The sequence below is a fragment of the Panthera leo genome, chromosome D4 (assembly GCF_018350215.1).
Source record: "Panthera leo isolate Ple1 chromosome D4, P.leo_Ple1_pat1.1, whole genome shotgun sequence".
Taxonomy (NCBI): Eukaryota; Metazoa; Chordata; class Mammalia; order Carnivora; family Felidae; genus Panthera; species Panthera leo.
In genome coordinates this window covers 90,950,213-90,969,881 of record NC_056691.1, presented here as the reverse complement: position 1 = coordinate 90,969,881, position 19,669 = coordinate 90,950,213, and the positions used below count along the sequence as shown (strand labels likewise).

The 19,669-nt window shown below is 61.5% G+C and overlaps 1 protein-coding gene across 2 annotated transcripts in view; it reads left to right on the top strand.

The window, feature by feature from the left end:
* The first annotated feature begins 2,768 nt into the window (after positions 1–2,768).
* Positions 2,769–19,669, top strand: part of COL5A1 (collagen type V alpha 1 chain) — a 149,121-nt gene continuing 132,220 nt past the window's right edge. For both annotated transcript variants that reach the window (XM_042914277.1, XM_042914276.1), the window contains exon 1: positions 2,769–2,924. In XM_042914277.1, coding sequence (XP_042770211.1) covers positions 2,810–2,924 — 115 coding nt within the window. In that variant the 5' untranslated portion in view covers positions 2,769–2,809. The remainder of the gene's footprint in view (positions 2,925–19,669) is intronic.

The window sequence follows — 19,669 nt, the reverse complement described above, 5'->3', positions numbered from 1 at the left end:
ACGACTGGAGGTACAGGCACCGGGATGGGCCAGACTGGAACCTGGCATGAATTACAGAAGATGTGGGCTGACAGGCGGCCACTCCCCACACAGGTGATGACCGAGTCTCTGTGCAGCTGTCAGGCCCATGCCAAAGGGACCCGGGTGTCTTGCTCACTGCAGACTCTCTAGGGCCCAGAGCAAATTAAACAGTTCTCAAAGGCCGTCTGTTTTAATCAGTTGCGGGAGGGTCCGGGGGATGCTGGGCTTGGGGTCAACCACCACCAGTCACTGTTGCGTGAACCCGGGCGAGGTGATCAGCCTGTTTCGCACCCAAAAGGGACATCTGGGTGCAAACTCTGGCTGCGGCACACATGAGCTGGTACTTTGGGTAAGTCCCCGCACCCTGTTGGGTCCCCTGTGGGGTGGCTGACCTTTTCACTGTGCTCACTGGAATTGAAATGGTGACTCAGACAGTCAAGTTGTTCTAAGTCCTGGTCTGGCAGGTCAGGCCGCTCAGTTTAGGGACTTTTCTCTGCATTTCCTGGCGGCATGGAAACTGGCCTCCCCACCCAGCTCCGGGCTTGGATGGAATGGAGACGCACCTTCATCAGCTTGGCCAAGACCTCACACCCCTTGCTCTCCAGGGATAGGATGACATCTGTCCTGTCTGCTCAGGGCCGCGAGGGGCAAGCTTTCTGCGCATCACTGAGAGGGACTCCGGGTGGCTGCCTGATGGAGGGGCACGTGACTGTCCGAGAAGTGCCATATGTCCTTGGGAAAAGCTAGAACCCCGAAAGTTTTGTACTATTTCCTGGTAGCCAGGCCACTGACCTGTGTCAGCACCCCAAGTCATGGAGAGAGGCCGGCCTTCCCACTGGTGGGGGGCACTCTCGGGCCCGACAGGGCTGGGGCTGGGGGCTCAGAAGTGTCAGGTAGAATCTCATTAAGGTGCATACAAGTAAAGGACCAGCTCTAGCTTACACACACACACACACACACACACACGCGCGCGCCCCTCATGCATAAACACGAGCATGCACACCACTCACACACACAATTCCGATCATACATACGACTTACACAGAAAAAAACAACAACAAAGAAATATAAAAACCGGAAAGAACAATTTGCTTTACTTAATGCCCCCCAAACATCTCCCCTCTGTCGGTGCGGCCCTCCCCGCGCATTAGTGGCACCAGGAAGGGCACGTGCGGCAGATACGGAGCCGAGCTGCTCGGCGGCCAGCCGCCACCTGCCACCCACGCCAGAAGCCGCACGTGGCCGTCCGTCCCAGCAAAGCTAAGTACGCCCCACCCCCACCCCAAGTCCCCGTTTCTGGAATGGTGGGCAGGAAAGGGCGTTTGGGGAATCTCGCACCAGTCTGGAGATGTAACAGGGAGCGGCCCCGGCCCTGGCCCAGCACCCCTGGGGGAACTGTGTGCTCTAGGGGGTCCAGATTGGACGGCTCAGGAATGTTGAGCCCCTGAAAACGCCTTCGCCCCTTCTCTTTGTAAGAAGGGCCCTGCAGTTGTCCCAGACGGGAGGCTTTCTGGGCTGAGGAGCCTGGTAGAAGGGGCAGCCTGCCGTCCAGTCCAGCGGGCCCTCCCCAAGGCTTAAAGAAGTGAAGGCGGGCGCCCGGCGGGAGTCCCCAGGGCAGTGGGTCCCGACCCCTCACCCCTTTGCCCGCTGTCACCTCCCCGAGGGGCACCTTCCCTCTGATTTCCTTTTGTTGCAGAGGGGTCACGGGGGAGGGGGGAGGGCGCGGGAGGGAGCGAGGAGGGGCGTGGTGGTGGTGGTGGCGGCGGTGGGTTGCCGGCCGACCTCGCCTGATTAAGATCCCAGATGTGCAACCTCCAGGCTCCTTCTGGGACCCTTGGGAGGTCAGACCCTAACTTGGGCTCCCACGCCCAATCCTCAGTGAGGGGGAAGGTGGAGGGCGGGTCCTCCGGGCGGGTTGACAAGTCGGCCTCAGTCTTGGGCGCCCCGATCTGGCTGAATTGGAAGTTCAGTCTCCACCCAGAAGAGGAGCTCGGAGCTCGTCCACGTAAAAGAAAAAGTTGGGCTGAGCGGCAACTTTTTGTTTTTTTTTTTTTCCCAGCCCAGAGTGAGCAAACCCGGGGCCCCTCCACGCTGGCTCCCCGGGTGGGCCAGGTGCGGGCACCTGGGCGGGGAGAGCGGGGGGCCCGGGGGAGCGGCGCGGGGCTCGTCCGCGCGCGCTCGCCGAGGGCCGGCCGCCGCCCCCGCCCCGCGCCCGCGCCCGCCCCGGGCCCGCCCCTTCCTCGCCGCGACTCGCCCGCCGGCCCCGCCCCCTCGCCCGCGGCGCCCAGTGGGAGGCGGGGGCCGGCCCGGCCGAGCGCGGCGCCGGGCTCTGATTTGCTGCGGGCGCGGGGGATCGACAGCCGCGGCGGGTGCCTTCCAGGGGGGAGGGAGGGAGGACTAGGGGGGAAAAGAGCACGGCGCCCAAGGCGAGGTCGGCACTCTCCGTCCCCGCGGCTGGCGCAGGACCTCGCTCGAGCGGAGCGCGCACGGGGAGCGGGTCGCGGGGCGGCGGCGGCGAGGAGGCGGCGAGAAGGAGTCGGAGGGGGCGAGGAGGCGAGGGCGGCGAGCCGAGCGGGGTCCCGGCCGCCCCGCGGGCCAAGGTCGACCCCCCGCGCGTGGGCGAGCGCGCCAGCCGGCCCCGGCGCGAGGGCCACCGCCACAAAGAGAACGCCGGCGGCTGCTCCCCATGACTTCCTAGAGCGCGCGGTCCCCGCCGAGTCCGCTCCCTCCCGGGCCGCGCCCCGCGCCCCCGTGCGTCCCCGCGCGCCCCGACCCGCGCCCCGCCGGCATGGACGTCCACACCCGCTGGAAAGCGCGCAGCCCGCCGCGCCCGGGCGCCCCGCTGCTGTCCCCACCGCTGCTGCTGCTGCTGCTGCTGTGGGCGCCGCCTCTGAGCCGCGCAGGTAAGGCGCTGGGGCGCGGGGGCGGCTGTCATCCCCGGCCCCCGCCAGCCTCCGGGGCGCTCTCCCCCTTCCCCCCCCCCCTCCCCCCGCCACCGCCACCCGCGAGCTCGGGGAACGCGCGGGCCGCCTCTCCGAATGCCAGCCTTGGGGCCCGGGGAGGGAGACGCGCCAGCGCGGTACCCCTGCGCGCCAGAGGGCCGGCCGGGTGGGGCCGCGGCGCGCGCGGAGGAAGGGCCTGGCGCTGGATCCGCGAGAGGGTCTGTCCCCGAGGCCGGCAAACTTTGTCCCGAAACTTAGTATCTCCGTCCCACATCACTCGCGCCGGCAGAACTTCCTCTCCCGAAAACTGGAAAGGGTCGCCCCCTAGAGTCGCAGCCCGTCAATTCCGGCCGGGCTCCTGGGGCGGGGTGGGGGGGAGACACTGGCCCCCGGCCTGGGAATCCCAGAAGCCGAAGCCCCTCCAGCCCTGCTCCGAATCCCCCCCCCCCCCCCCTGACCCCGCGGAGGCAGTTGTTCTTGGGTTTGCCTCCCAGAGATGGGGTTTGCGGGGCAGAGCTGGGAGGTGGTGGTGGTGTCTGGGCAGAGAGGCTCAGATGGTCCACAGATGGGGCCCTTGCCTGCCAGAGGTCTGACTTGGAAGGAGCCCACTCCCCTGGGTGCCTGCCTGGACTCTTGTAGCTCTGACTCCCTCCCACTCAGCTTCCTGATGGGACCGTGGCTTCTAAGCATCACCTTGGTGGTTCCCTGTGGGATGGGTCTTTGCACAGCCTCAGACATCGGAGGTCTCAGAATGTCCCAAGTCCCCACTAACAAGCCTGGAGACGAGGCTCAGAGTTGCTGGTGCGAGGTCAGGGGATTTGGGGGGCACAGCTGGCCAGCCGCTCCACCGCCAGCCCCCTTGTCCCCGCCACTTTGTGATTTGAAGCCATGTGGGAAGAATCACTTTCCACGCTACACTTCCCGATTGAGATACCCTTTCCCTTTTTCCTGGCGCGATGGGTGTGTGGTGGGCCAAAGAGAACGAGCAGGAGTCAGGGTGTCCAGCCAGCACGACTGGGAGCCGAGGGGTGCCTAGCCCAGCTCTGGGGACTTGCTCTCTCATCCCTGGGCTGCCACCAACGTGCCCAAGGTCCTGGGCTAAATGACTCCCCCCCACCCCCACCCCCCCGGGGATCAGTTGAAGGCGGGGTCGGGGGGGACAACTGTGGCCTCCGGGAAAGTGATCTGGAGTCGGTGGGGGCCCCATGGTGGCCGGGGGCCTTAGCCCCGTCCTGCTCCTCAGATGGGCTTTCCCCAGGAACACAGGACGGAACCCTTCAGGGGAGTCGTCACCCCCAAAAGCCGGGGCCGGGTGCAGGCTGGGGATCACGCCTTTGGCAGTTTTGCAGTGGGCCCCCAGCTCCATTCCCGGGCTCTGTCTGCGCCTGCAGTCCCTGCCCCCTCTCCGACCCCCTCTTTCCCGAGGGCGGCCCCTTGGAAGCAGAAACGTGGCAGAGGGGATGGGGCAGCAGCCTGGCCCCTGGCCCGGGAGTTGCTCATTTGGCTTTTGGTCAGAAAGACCGTTAGAAGCGTGTGAAGAAGCCGCTTTCCCGAGCGGGTTTCCCAGACCCGTCCCACCTCCCAGGGCGGGACCCGTCTCGAAGTCATGGGCAGTGCGTGGCCAAGGAGGGCGGCTGTCCACCGCAGATGCGGGCAGGCGGGAGCGGTCCTCCCAGGCGCCTGTCCTTTTCTCCGTTGTGGGATGAGCCAGATGTTTTCCGAGCTTTCTCTGAACATGGCTCTGTTTCCTACCTTCTCCTTGGCCAAGTGTGTGAAGGAATGAAAAGTTAAGATTGCATTTGGGGCCCTTTAACATTGTAACGGGTGGAGGGGAGTATGTGAAATGAAACGTGACCCCAATATTTGGAAATTGAGGTCATCTCCTCGGCCCGTCATTGGTTGAGTCCAGTCACGTGCCTGCTTCTTGCAATAATTTTGTGGGAAGAGTCGTCCAAGCTTTGTGGGACTTGACAGATACGAAACGGTTAAATTTCCTCTGACTCAATCAAGTTGGCTGGAAAGACATCCTTTTCCATCCTTCCCCCTTTCCCTCCTCCCCAGAAGAGAGCAGTCAGTGGGAGGAGTTCAGAGGCCAGGCTGGCTCCCTGGAGCCCTGTCCCTCATCTGGTCCAGATCTCAGTGGCTGGAGGGGCCGGAGCTGTGGTCACTGCCCAGTGGCTTTGACCACCCAGCGGGGGCCCCAGGCAGGAGTTTCTTCGGGTGCAGGGCACGAAGTCCCTTCTCCTGTGATGTTGCTCCAGGGCTGTTCCTGGGGTGCCGGCCAGAGCCTGCCCCGTTACCCCACCCTTCAGATATTTCTGGACAAGCACCGCGGCCACGCCCTAGCCCAGCACAGCTGATGCCCGCCTGCCCCGCCCCTGCCTTCTGGCCGTCTGGCCCTGCCTCCTCCCTGGATCACAGACACTGTTGGCTGGAGCTGAGGGGGTGGGGAGCAGACTGTCCCCCCCTCCTCCCCCCCCACTTAATAACAGAACAGTTAGAGGGCAGACTAGCGATGATCACCTACACCCTGAGGCACCCTGGGTTTGCATTTAAGGAGCAAAGCAAGGTCCCCCCCCCCCCCCCAGTCCAGACCGCTGCATGTGTTAATTGCACATCACAACGGATGTGCTGGCATCTGCCTGGCCCTGTGCCCGCATCATGTCACCGGACCCTCCCACAGGCCTGCAAGGTGCGGGAGCCCATGTTCTGGGTCTGTGTGACCTCTTCATCTGGGTGCTGAGTGAGGGTCTCCTTTCTGCTTAGCATGGCCACGCCTTGGCGCCTTTGACTTAAGGGGGGAGGGGGGGATACCTTTTCACTTCACATCCATTTATCAGCCCTCCCTGGGGGACGCCTGGTGCCCAGAGCAGCAGATGCAGGGGAAGGGGGCGGTCCTGCCACATGTGCGCCCCCCCTTCACCCTGGGGCGAAGGATGAGTTGCCTTTGGCCAACAGTGTTTAGGTCCCAACTTCCTCCATCCCTTATCCCTCCCTCCCTCCCTCCCTCCCTCCCTCCCTCCCTCCCTCCTTTTTCACTGGAATGCCTTCAAGAGGAACCAGATTGAAAGCAGTCTGCACTGTCCTGTTCCTTCTCTTTAGTTGGCCTTTCACTCATCTGCATGACCTACCTGGACCCGGAAGGCCTTTGCACCCTGGCCTGGAGGGTTATGGGAGGACGGAGGTGAGCGGGGGCGGGCTCCTCGGTGCAGGAGCCCCAGGTCCTCTGAGCAGCATGTGTGTTTGTTTCACTGTTCATTTTGGTGCCAAGTGTCACTTTAAATCATCTGGGAGGGTTGGCCCCATTGGGGAGATCTGGGGAAACTTCCTGGAGGAGGTGACACCAAACTTGGCCTTTTCCTTCTTCTTCTTCCCCTCCCTTAGCAGGTGCCTTCATCCACCTCTGGCTTTACTCCTGTCCGCCCCTCCTTCTTGGCAGGACATCCCAAACTCTGCTCTGGGGCTGCTTCCCTTGGCTGGAAAGCCCCTCATTAGCTTGGTTGGCAGGGCGCCCCCAGCACCGCTTGTCCAGGGAGGCTGTGCCAGCAGAAGTGGCTGCAGTGACAAAAGAGGGGGTCTCTTGGGGGACGAGTGGAGACCTGGGGGGCTGCCCTAACCCTCTCTGCCCGTGCGTGGGGACCCATGTGCCAACTGACAGTCTCGGCTCGGGTGGGGCGCCTCTGGCCACGACTTTGGGTTCCTGTGCTGGGGATGGGCAGTTAGACGTGAGGGGAGATGAGCCCCAGGAGCAGTGTGGGCGGCTGGGAGGTCAGTGCCAACTGAGCGTTTGCCTCAGCTTTCCCCTCCGGAAAGTGGGGAGAATTGCTTTGACAGTTGCTCGTGTGGAATGTGCCTGATGCACAGTGAGCCCCCGAGTTACGTAGGACGTTATTCCGCGAGCTCTTCTGGGTGGTATTTCTGCAGAAGGGACAGAGCACAGTTGCCACGATGGGCTTTAAATGTGACTGTTCCCGAAGAAGCGCAGCGGAAGGAGGCTCGGTCATCCCGCTGAGTCAGGGTGGGACCCCGTCTGCGTGGTGGGGACGCTTTCCCACCCGCGTCACCTCCTGGGCTCATGTGGCCAGGCCACGTGTGGCAACATGTGTGGAAATGTGCTACGAGCCCCTTTGAGGGCGGTACACCCGTGTGGGTGTCTGTGTGTGCGTGTGGGAGCAGGTGCGTGTGTGTGATGTGCCCACGCGCGGGGACCCACGTGTCCGTGCGAGTGTCCGTGCGCCTGCACGTGCCTGTGTTTGCGTGGTTTCCCGAGGCTGTCCTGTGTGCCGGGCCTGGTGTGTGTGGGGAGCCGGGGGCCAGGTGACATTTCTCTCCTTGCCATGAGCCACGCCCGCCTGATGGGCGGTGCTGAGATGAACCGTGGCCGTGGAGCCCGAGGGGGGGGCGTTCGAGGGGGGGGGGGGACGCCGGGGCTGCGGGTCCTGCGGCGGGGCCAGCGGGGTCCTGCTGGGCCTGATCATTTGATGACATGTTTTTCCTCACAGGGGGGCAGTGTGACACCAGGGTTTCTCTTTTCCTCCTTATTTTTGTTCCCCCGGATGAGCCACTCCTCCGTTGTCCGCACTTTCTGGCCTGGCTCGGAGGGAGGGGAGCCTGAGGTCCTGAAGGTGGAGCCTGCTTTGGCCCTTCTCATGGGCAGATGTGCCCTTGCTGCGGGCACAGCGTGAGGACTGGGGTGTGGGTGATGCTCGGGGCGGGCGGCTGGAGCCGGCCAGCCTGGGTTTGCTTCCCCGCAGCTCCCCTCCTACCAACCGTGCATTTAGCCTCCCTGTGCCTCGGTTTCCCTTTTTTTTTTTTTTTTTTTTTAGAAGGGGGTGATGATCACGTGTCCTGCAGGAGTTTTGGTGAGGGCTCAATGCATAACATGTGCAGAGCGCAGAGTGAGCTCAGTGTCCAATTTGTGTTTCCTGGGCCCTGAGGCGACACGAAGCCGTGTTATGGGGTCTGGTGCCGGGCGCCTGGCCCTGCTCACCGGCTGGCTGTGTGAGTGGCTCCCTGTCTCTCCTGTGGGCAGTGGAGCCCGTGTCCCCCTCCTGGGAGAAACAGGAGAAGAGGTGACACAGGAAATGTCCCCCGGTGAGTGAACGAGACCAGCTCACGAGCCTGTGTGACTGACCGCGATGGCTGGTGCACTGGGAGGGTTTTTTCTGCGGGGGTTGCGGGTGGCGGCTTTGCAGACCCAGACGCTGTTTTTGCGCCGGCCCCGCGGAGGTGGCTGGAGAGCCATTTATGGAATGAATGAACGCCCGGTTGGACGTGAGTGGATGTGCGTGGACGTGTGGTCGTGGGGGTCACACGGTCTGACGCATCACCCCATCAGCTTTGACTCACCCGGTAGTTTTTCTGGCCGATTCCCATCCTAAGTAATAACCCCACATTAGAAGTGAATGTCGCCATTCTTTGGTGACTCAGACCCAAGAGATGGACCCAGTCTGACCCAGTTTCTCCAAAATCTCCTTCTGCGGAGCTCCAGGGGGCACTGCGACGTCTGCGTGCAGAACTCAGAGGGTCCCTTTGTTTTCTGATGCCAGGACCTGTGTTTCATGCCTGGGACTGTCACTCTTCTGGCCTGGTCTTCCCTGCCAGCACTTTGGCAATAGGGGTCCTCATGTCTTCTGTCGTTGTACCGAACGCCACAAATGTGTGCCTGCACCAGGAGTCACTTCCATGTTAAACCTCCCAGCCTGCGTTGTAAAAAGAGCGATCTCACAATGACAGAGAGAGGGCGTTTCAACCCAACTGGAAGGTGGGAAGTAATCGTCTTGCATCCTGCCGAGGGTGACTGAGAGGCGCAGTGGGCAGCTCCGGGGGGCGGTGCTGCTGGGGAGAGGGGTCCCAGGGAACCGCAGGAGAGGCTGGCCCTTGCCGGGAGTGGCCGTGCTTAGGCCGGAAGTGTTTGCGGACCTCTAACGCGACCTAGGTCTGGGCCGGGCACGGGCGGCAGGTGCAGGCGAGCGTCCCTGCAGCACAGGAACTTCCGGCGCGGTGCGCAAATCGGGCTCCAGAACAGGTGATTGTGTCCAGGGAAGTGCGAAGTGGGACGTAGTGAAACATTGGCCAGCAGGGAGGGAGTGCTATCGACCAATCAGAGAGAGGCACTAGCCAGCCCCCTTGGGGCGCTGGCCAATCAGAGGGAGGTACCTACCAGCTCCACGGGGCGCTGGCCAATCAGAGGCCAGCCTGCTTTGTCAGGCCCCGTGGTTGTTGGGGTCGGGCCCTGGGTGAGTTTGCCCTCCTGCTGGTGTAGGACCATCACCGGTGCTGGTGAGATGTCATTCTCAGATCCAGGCGAGGGGGTCTCGGCAGCTTCTGGCTTTTGTTTCTGGCCTTGTGCTTGAAAGCGAGGTCTGCGCCGCCCGCCCACGGTCCCAGGTGGGTAGCCTGGGAGCCTCTGCCTCCCGTCTCCTCCTTACTGATCCTGGGCCGGTCTGTTCCCAGGGCACTGCGCCTGGCTGAAGGTCAAGACCTTCCTGGGGAGGACAGGGGGTGGCTGTGCGTCCAGTGGGCCCTTGGTGCCCTGGCCAGCTTGGGTCGGTTCCCGGAACCCGGGTGTGGGGACAGCCGGGAGCCCAGAGCCCTGAGCCCTGCACGGGGGCAGGCAGTGCAGGGAGCTGAGGGACAAGGAAGGGCCGCCTGGACCTCAGTGTGGTTCAGGGAAGCCAGAGCAATGTTTGTGCCTCTGGGGAAGGTGTTTTCTCACGTCCTCAGGGTGTGCCCAGGCTGCAGTGACCACGATCTCTTTCCTGTTCGGTTTCTTCTCTGCTTTTCCCAGTTCTGTGTTTTCTGGACACAGCGTGAGATGCTTAGGGGAGCCCCGGCTTCCTCCGGGGGCTGCTTCTGCCGAGCCAGCTCCCTTGTGGACGCCGCCGTCCTCCTGAGGACAGTGTGGCCCAGCCTCAGCCTGTTTCGTGCAGAGGAGGAAGGGACGGCGTCCCCCGTGCCTCCTGGGCCAGAGAGCGTTCGCGCACCAGAGGGCCGGGGTGGCTGGCGCTTTCTAGGATGGAGGTGCGGGGACAGGATTTCCAAACGGGGTTATTTTCCGGGGACTTATTTTGTTGTTCAGATTTATAGTTTAAATAAGGCCCGTTACACTCAGTACTGCTGGGAGAGTGGCCGCAGGGAGTGTGTGGGTCCTCCTTGGGCACCCAGTGTGGCGGGGCCGGCTTGGGGGGTGGGCACTGCTGGGTGAGGCGGGCAGGGGGCTCCAGGGGAGGTGCTGGGGTCCGCCCGAGAGGGAGAGGGTGGGACAGGCCAGCGCTCTCTCAGGGTCGGCCTCCCTCACCTGAACAGGTAGGCTGTAGGCTTCCGCATAAATGGTGGGGGGGTGCCTACAAGGGGAGCAGGGCCGGGAGGGACGAGGAGGGGGCAGAGGCTCCCCCCTCCCTGCGTCTGCCCCGCATTCTTCCGGGTGGCCCTACCTTCCAGAAGCAGCGATTGGGGGAAACGTCAAAGGTAACACAACTCCCCATAATCCACACGGGGTCGGGTGCTGTCAGCGGCGGCTAGCCTCGTGCCATCCGGCCCCTACCCCCCCCAACCCCAGTGACTGTGGCACTGACCCCTGACATCACGTCACGCTCAGCTGGAGACTCTGCCCAGCACGTTCAGCGTGAGTACTTTCCTCTCTGTGACGTGTCCGTGCGGGAGGGAGGATGCACGGACGAGCTCAGAATTCAGGGGCCTGGAGAGGCGGGCCGTGCGGCCGATGGCCACCCTCTCAGTTCCCTCGGGAGCTGGGAGGGCAGGGTGCTCGCGTCTTACCTATCCCGAGTGCCTGGGCTCAGCACGGGTGCCGAGGCACCTCTGAGAACCTCTTTGTGCCTCAGTTTCCCCATCTGTGAAATGGGCATAGAAGCGGCACCTGTCTCGGAAGACTGTTGGAAGGGTGGGGGGGAAGTCACACAGGAATTGCACCGTCACAGTGCCGGCTCTCACAGTTATTATTGCCGCGTGGTAAGTGCAGGGCGTCAGTATACGTGGGTAGATGCAGGGGAGCTCATTCGGGCCGCGGAGCTGGGCCACGGGGGCTCATGAAGGTGCCACGGGAGAGAACTCAGACATCACCCTTCTTGGTGCTCCTTAGGCCCAAGGAAGACGTGGGCTGGGCTCCTGGGCTCTGGACTGTCCACCTGTTCCAGGCCCTGAGTGGGACACTCCCGAGACAGGAGGACACCGGCAGCGCTGTTCCTGCGTGGCTCCGTGTCCCCGGGGCGCGCAGGCTGCCGCCCAGAGCTGGCTGGGGCCAAACAGCAGAGCACGGTGCGCAGGCAGGCGAGGCTCGGTCTGCAGGCTGTGGGTGGGGTCCCCTCCCGGCTGCCCCAGCGCCTGTGCGGCTGTCGCTCAGCTGTAGCACGGCTTCCCCCAACCCTCAGGAATGTCCTCGCCCCAAGGGCTGGTCCCAAGGCTGCAGCTTTGCTGGCGTTTTGCAGAGGGTTGGAGTTCTCCGGGTCTGGGGCCCTGGCTTGCCTGGTGCTTTCTGGGACTGACCGGGAGCCAAGGAGGCGGGCGAGCAGGTCTGGTCTCCTGCGAGGTGGGGCTTTGAGTGGGCTCCACCGGGGATCCCCGAGGACGAGAGCAGACGACGGAGCCCGGGTCTGCACCTCCCCCGGCCCCCGCTCTTCCCGTCCCTCCCGAAGTCCGCCACGTCTTTGGCTTTGAAAGGGAAGTTCAGGGGATGAGTGTGGGAGACACCGATGAGCCAGCACACAGGGCCTAGGACAGCGGCTTCAGGCCGTCCACCTTCTACGGCACTGAATACCAGGGAACTACTGGGGGCCCATTTCCTTGGCCCAGCAGGGCGAGGCCGGGACGGCGGACATGCCCGGGCTCCTGGGGAAGGAATTGGATGTCTTACTGGGAGTCGGTGGTCTGGCCTCTGCCCTCGGGGTTGTTTTGCAGATGAATCAACTCAGAACTAGAGGGCTTGGGGGTTCCTGGGGTCGAAGGCTGCCGAGAAGTGGTGCCCTGGCATCCAGGCCCCGTGTCCCACGGCTGGGAGGGGAGCCCAGCGGTCTTGGGTGTGTACCGTGAGGGGATGGCATTGAACCTCACAGATTCGTCCCGGGACCCGCGGGGCTGGAGGATCTCAGGTCTGTCCAGGGCGGGTTTGGTGGCTGCCATTTGCCAGACACCTCTGGTGGGAGACCTCACGGCAGCACCCACGGTGGAAAGTGCTGGAACCCAGCCTCCAGAGCCTGTGGGTTTCACCCTTATGCCACAAACTGCAGGGCCTTCGAGCTTCCGAAAGCTTCCTTGCTCACCGGAAATAAGCGAAAGTCGCTTCAAGGTGGGGACCCTCTCCGTTTCCCTCATTTCGTTGCCTTCTGATTGTGTCAGTGACACACACGAGGACCGGCATGGGGAGGGGGGAGCACGCTGGGGGCAGCGCAGGCCAGGCCTGAGGTGGGTCTCCCGGCTCGGAACCAGCCGGCCCTTTCCCTCCCTGCAGCACTGCGGGCCTGTCCCTGTGGACAGGTGCTGGGAGGGCTGCTGTGCGGGGGCTGGAGGGCACATGCTGGCGGGTTCTTACCACCCCCCCAACCCCGAGAGGGCTGGGGACGTGGGGACAGGCCGATTGGCCTGTCCTGCGGGCTGTGGGGCCCACCCACCATTCTGATCGGCCGGAGGGCAGCTGAGGGACAGTCAGACCCTGGGCTCCACAGGCCTCTCCTTGGGAACAGAGGCGGGAACAGCATGTGACCCAGATGTGACCCAGGTGGGAGGTGTGCTTGCTTGCGAGGTTTCTCTGAAGGCCAAGGGTGAGAGTCTCTAGGACTTTTCTTCCTTCCGTTTCCCGTCTCCTGAGGGCTTCTGTGCATCGTTTTATCCTGATGACATGCTTCCAAGGGAAAAGGTGTCATCTCTATCCCCCAGGCCAGGAGACTGAGGCCCACAGAAACCCCAGCGCTAGTAAGTGTCAGAGTTGGGGCCCTCGATAGCGTTTCCATTATGGAACTCCCATGTATCCAGGCCCTGTTTGGGGAGTCGGAGTCCAAAGGGTAGACCTCATAGCCAGGGGAGGGGCTTGCGGCCCCATCGGAGGCATGATCACCGCCTTCTTCTCTGGGGTCTTCATCTAGGTAACAGGCGGCCGACGGGGGAAGTTGGTGAAGCCTGGGGACCACCGTGGGTGACCTCTCTGCCCGCCGTGTGCCTCCCCAGGTCCTGGTTGGTGGCGGGTTCCGGGCCTGAGGGCAGGACGAAGCCAGCCCGGGTCCTGGGCCCCACGGCGCCCTCCTCATACTTCTTAGATGAGGTCTGCGGGATTAGGTCTTGCGCCCTGCGTTCGGCTGCGAGGCCAGTGTTTGTACGAGGGGTGAGCTGCCCTGGTCTGACTCATTCTTTCCATTTAACTGGGAAGGAAAGAGAGGGGGAGAGGATCCTAGCCAGGTAGGTCTTGCCTGTTTAATGTCAGTTGACACACGATGAAAGGGGCATGTGGGGATCTATCTGTGCCAGCCACAGCCAGATGTTGCGAAAGATCAGGGTGGGGTCGCTTTAAGCAGCCTTGCCCTCTGTGGGCAGCGTGGGGGTCGAGCGGTCGATCGGGTGTCCCAAGAGGCAAGCCGCTGTGGCCCAGCCGTAACCTCTCCTAGGTCAGGGAGGCTGGACCAGCACCTCATCTACATCTTTAAACTGTCAACATTCCAGGAAAGGAAACTAAAAAGCCCCGAGGAAACCGATGCCCCGAGGCCTGATTTCTGGGCCCAGACTTCATCTTATTGGCAAAATGCCTACGTGGGGTCCCAGCAGCCAGGGAGGGTCTGCGGGCTTGCCAGGGACCGGGGATCAAGAGAGTTCTCCTCTTGGTTTGCTCTTAAAATGGATCGTGCCTCCTCGAGCATCGTTCTGCTGCCTCGGAAACTTTGCTGCTTGGGTAACACGGCTGCCCCACCGCACGGGCCAGACCCCTCTACTTGGAAGAGTCAGGGGGTTTCAATTTATTTGAGACCAAGGGGGCATGGTTCTAGGCACCCCTAGGCGTAGGTCCCGTCAAGGGGCACGATTCACCACACGCGGTGTCGGGGGTGGGGGTGGGGGGCTCTGTAGGTAGTCGTGTGGGCTTGAACCCAGAGGGCTTCCCAGACCCTGAGGGAAGGATGGGCAGGCGAGAGGGGGCCCGGGCTATCCTGGGGGAGGAGGAGAGTGCCACGCTGGCTGGCAGAGACGGCCGTCCCAGGTGTGGTACCCCTGGAGGGGCCCAGGGAGAGAGGAGGCGGAGGGGTTGGGATTTGGCCGCGCAGGTGTGGAAGAACGTCTCGCCTGGGTGCCCAGCCTGGGGAACGGGGCCCGTGGTTTGCCGGATCGGAGTCTGGGCTCAGGGCTCCCCTGGGTTGTCCTGCCCTGACGTGAATCTGCACTCGGTGACGCTTCACACGGCAGTCGGACCATCCCAGGTCTCTCGAGGGATCCCCCAGCAAATGACCAGCTTGTGCAGGGTGTGTGCCTGTGTGTACGTGTGCCCTTAAGCAGGTGTGAGCACTGTTCTTCTGGTGTCTCTGGTCCCAGGGACACGTAGCTGGCTGGTGTGCCGAGCGCCTCCTCTGTGCTGGGGGCTTTCCACCCGGGATCGCTTGCTCCCACCAGGTCCGTATGGTGGGGATCTGTCCAGTGACTCAGCTAACGAGGAACAGACCTGAGATTGGAACGTGGCTTTGAGCACCCCAGGCCGCCTCCTCTGGCCAACCCCTTCCCACTTGGTCTTCTGGAAAATTTCCCAGTCGTCACCCAGCTCCTTAGCTGCCAGCTCTCCAGATGACCCTCTCCAGGCCTCCTTTAATTCTGGGATCAATCATCTTACCCCGTAAATCACTTCCAGAATCTCTCTCCTCCCCGTTTTGGAATTCCTTAAATAGGCTCTGCCTGCCCTTCTCCAGGCCTCTGTTTCTTTCCTGAGCCCTTATCTTGAACCACTTCGGTTCTGCGGGACGTGCAGGTGGGTGACGGGGTCGGTCCTGTTGCCTCCGGGACGCTGCCTCCCGCACGCGGACCCCAGGATCGCACGCGCGACGCTCTGAGCCGCCTCCCGGGGCGGCTGCTTTTGCAGAGCCCAGGCTCACTCCTCTGTCCACCTCTTGGTTCCCATGACCCAGTCCTCCCTGTGCTGAATTCGAGCCCCAGCGAAAGCCCCGGCCTCCAGGCTTGTGCCTTTCTCCATAAACACTGGTGCCTGGTCAATATCTCGGCAAGAAAATAAAGATGAAAACCCTCCGAAGAGGGGTAGTCTGGTCTTTTTCCAGTCACTTGTTAAAATATTTCCTGATCTGATTTCGGCGGTAGTATAAACAGCCCGTGAACGACTGCACCCGGGCAGGGCCCTGAGGCCCGCGCTGTTCGGAGCAGCGGCCCGTCTCTGGGGTATGTCAGGCACCAGGCTCTCGCACATTTTTCTCTGACGACTCATGCTTGCTCTCTGTCCTGCTGCCCCTTCCTCCCCACTGTGACTTCTCGGCGTCTTGGGAAACTCTGAGCTGGAGGGTTGGCCCAGCGGGGCCCAGCTGCACGGGGTGAGCTCCCTCCCTGAGTGCTCCTGACCTTGCCCAGCGCACAGCTAGGGCCCAGGGCCCGCGGGGAGGCCGTGGGGCGGGGGTGAGCACGGAGACGGAGAGCAGGCCCGAGAGAAGGGCTTCCGGGGTCCTTCTCCGCCCCCACGTCCCGTGGCCCCTGGGCCCTCCTGCCTCTTCCGACCCGGGCCCGGCCTCAGCCGTCACTGCTCTGGAAGGAGGGGGCGGTGTGGCAGCTGCCCCGTCGGGATGGGAGGGAGCTGACTCTCCCGGAGCGCTCTGGCCCGGAAACGGCGCCCTGGACCTGGCATCCGTGGCGTCTCCGCTGGGCCGCAGACTCCGCGTCCGAGGCTGTAACCGGACTCCGGGGCTGTGGGCGAGCGTGCGGCTCACCTGCTCTGTGCGCTTGCCTGCTGGGCGGGCACCGTGCGCAGCTTTGCCCGGGGGCTGGTTGAAGGCCGCCGGGCATTTACCGAGCACCAGAGCCTGCACACGGCTGCGCGGCTCAGTTGGATGCAGGGACACGCCGCCTGGCCCCGGGGCGAGGGGGAGACCCGGGCTGCCGTGGTCAGTGCGTGGCAGGCCCTGGCGTGCCTCGGTCTCAGTCTCAGCAAGGCTCACCTCCCTTGTGCTGCCCCGTCCTGACCCCCCCCCCCCGCCCCCTGCCGCCCCGAGAGAGGAAGAGCAGTGCCTGTTGAGTGCTGGGGAGACCAGGGGTCAGAAGCCAGTCGAAGACCCCTGCTGACGGCATGGGCCGGGCCAGGACCGGGCTGGCCCCCGGCCTGTCTGTTTCTGCGTCCCTGTCCACGTCCTTCCCGAGACTTCCCAGCTGTGTGCACGGTGGCTCCGAGGGCATGTTGTGGCCAGGCTGCTGGTGTGCCTGGACTTGGGACTTGGGACTTGGGGGTGAGCTGTGCTGCCCAGGGCGTCCGGGGGACACGGTGTGGACGCTCAGAGGAGGGGCGGGGCCGGGAGGGGCGGGGGGAGCTCCCACCAGGCCAGGTGTTGGGGGGGGCTCTGCAGAGACGCCAGCTGTGTCCCGTTGAGGCCATGTCCGGGAGGGAGGGGCGCACCCTCTCCTTAGATGCCTTCCCCTCCTCCTCCTTCTTTAAAATGGTGTATGTTTTTTAATGAAAGAGGATGCATTTTTGTAACAGTCCTTGTGGAAAGAGAAAAGTATAGAGAAAATAAAACTCACTGGCAATCCCCACACTCAAACTACTGGGTCTGAGCACAGAGAGGAGGGGACTGAGGGAGAGGCGTGGCGGCTGGCCTGGAAATCAGGGTGCAGCCCCGGCCCCGCCCAGCACCCTCCCCTGCAAGGAGAAGGCTGAGGAGTCCCAGCACAAGTCCTGATTTGGACGTTCTCCCCTCACTCTATAAGGACAGCATTCCGTCCTCTGTCACGGCCGCTGTAAAAAGCCTGATTCCCTGACAGCGTCTCCTGTGGTTGGACGTGGGTCGTTTCCATCTCCTGATACTGTAAGGGGCTGTGTTCGTGGGGCACGCTGCCTTGGACTTGACCCGAGCTGCATCTACCCTGGTGGCTCATGCTTCCTCCCTCAGGCTGCTCTCTGGTGGGGAGGAGAGTGTGCTGGGGGCTAGGTGAGCAGCAGACTCCCCCCCGCCCCACGTGGGCATGGAGGGGGGCTCTGGGTGGCCTTTGCTCTGTGGGTGTTAAGGCACAGCCCCGCAGGAATTCAGGGCTTGATAAAGGTGGCCTTCACGTTGGCCGTTGGCCAGGAGCGAAAGGATTAGTCACTGAAATGGGCTGGAAGAGTGAACACACCATCTGGACCCTGCCTTCCTCTTGCATCTAAACGCGTTCCAGATGGATCAGAGATGGGAACCGTACAAACGAAATTGCAGAGCTCTCTCCCAGAAGGAATCGTGGGAGACTGGGTGTTACAATCTGGGGGTGGGAACGCCATTCCCAGTACGACAGAAACCCCAGAAGTTGTAAAAGAAAATAAAAGTTTTACTCCATAAGCGTCAAGAGTTCCAAAACAAAACCCGAAACAACCAATCAGAAAGAAAGAAAGAAAGACTGAAAGAAAGAAAGAGAGAAAGGAAAGGAAGGAAGGCAGAAAGAAAGACAGAAAGAAAGAAAGAAAGAGAAAGAAAGGAAGAAGAAGGAAGGAAGGAAGGAAGAAAGAAAGAAAGAAAGAAAGAAAGAAGAAGGAAGGAAGGAAGACAGAAAGAAGAAGGAAGAAAGACAAAAAGGAAGACAAAAAGAAAGAAAGAAAAAGGAAGGAAGGAAGAAAGAAAGAAGAAGGAAGAAAGACAAAAAGAAAGAAGAAGGAAGGAAGACAAAGAAGAAGGAAGGAAGAAAGAAAAGGAAGGAAGAAAAGAAAGGAAAGAAAGAGAAAGAAAGAAAGAAAAGAAAGAAAGAAAAAGGGAGGAAGAAAGAAAGAAAGAAAGAAAAAGAAAGGAGGGAAGAAAGACAGAAAGAAAGGAAGAAAAAGGAAGGAAGAAGGAAGGAAGAAAGAAAGAAAGAGAAAGAAAAAGGAAGGAAGGGAGAAAGAAAGAAAGGAAAACAGAAAGAAAGAAAGGAAAAAGGAAGGAAAAAGAGAAAGAAAGGAAGAAAGAAGAAGGAAGGAAGGAAGAAAGACAAAAGAAAGGAAGAAAAAGGAAGGAAGAAGGAAGGAAGGAAGAAAGACAGAAAGAAAGAGAAAGAAAAAGGAAGGAAGGGAGAAAGAAAGAAAGGAAGACAGAAAGAAAGAAAGGAAAAAGGAAGGAAGGAAAAAGGAAGAAAGGAAGGAAGGAAGAAAGACGAAAGAGAAGGAAGGAAGGAAGACAAAGAAAGAAGGAAGGAAGACAGAAAGAAGGAAGACAAAAAGAAAGACAGAAAGAAAAAGGAAGGAGGAAAGAAAGAGACGAAGAAAGAAAGAAAAAAGGAAGGAAGAAAGAAGAAGGAAGAAAAAAAGAAAGAAAGGAAGCCAGAAAAAGAAAGTGGAACGTGAGCGTGTGTCACAGAGAAGGGGTTGATCTGCTGTATACTTACAACTCCTGTAAGTCAGTAAGAAAAGGCCAGAACCACCCCTCCCTCCTCCAGAAAAGGAGACGCAGAAAAGACCCGAAGAGTTCTTAGGAAGGAAGATACGGATAGTCTTTAAACGCACGAGCGGATGCTGGCTCCCTGGCAAGGAATGCAGGTGAGACCCCGGGGGACACGCTCCCCGCTGGGCAGGCGGATGAGGAACCGACACAGACAGCACACACCTCGGCTCCAGGGAGGGAGGCGAAGCGGGTGCCCTCGCACGCTGTCCGTCCACGCCAGGCGGTCGCGGTATCTGTCAGAACACGAAAACCGCCTGGCAACTTCCGCGGGTCTTGGCTTTTTCCCCGTTGATACGCGAATGTACGCAGACACCTGTAGCGGGCCGGCGGGGTGGCACTGGCTGGCAGGGCAGAGGACTGAGGTGGCCCGTTCCCGTCGCCAGAGCCGCGTAGACCGGAACGTTCTGCAGCCACGGCACGGAGCACAGCGCGGCAAGGAGGAGGGCCGGGCTTTCCTGCCTTCCTATTTCCTGCAACCGATTGGTCTCCCGGGTCTGAGTCTGTCACCATCAAAGGGAAAAACACATCCGTGGGCTTGTGTGCCCATGGGTGATGAGGACAGAGGCACAGACATGGGGACCCGTGGTTTTCGCTCGAGTGGAGGGCTGGGTGCAGCCCTGTCAGCATCTCGTGAGTCGGGGGAGGGCTCATTGGAGCACGTGGGTGGCGGCAAGGTGGGCAGGTGTGTGGCTAATGGAGACGGGGGACAAGGAGGTGTGGGCTGGCCGCTCCGGGAGGAGCCGCGGGCCTTTCCTGCTGGCAGGCGGCTGCTTTGGGCCCCAATGGCTTAGTCAATTGAAAAAGTTGTGGTTAAAAAGAAGGGGAGGGGCCCGGGGGGCTCAGTCGGTTGAGCATCCGGACTTCGGCTCAGGCCACGATCTCACAGCTCGTGAGTTCGAGCCCCGCGTCGGGCCCTGTGCTGACGGCTCGGAGCCCGGAGCCTGCTCCGATTCTGTGTCTCCCTCTGTCTCTGCTCCTCCCCTGCTCGCGCTCTCTCTCTCTCTCAAAAATAAATTGAAAAAAAAGGGGGGGGGAGTGAAAAAGAGACAGAAATGAGCAGTTCGGGAAGGGACTCTTACCAGATGGCTGTGCATGTGACAGTCGGTGATCTTTTGACAAGAGGAG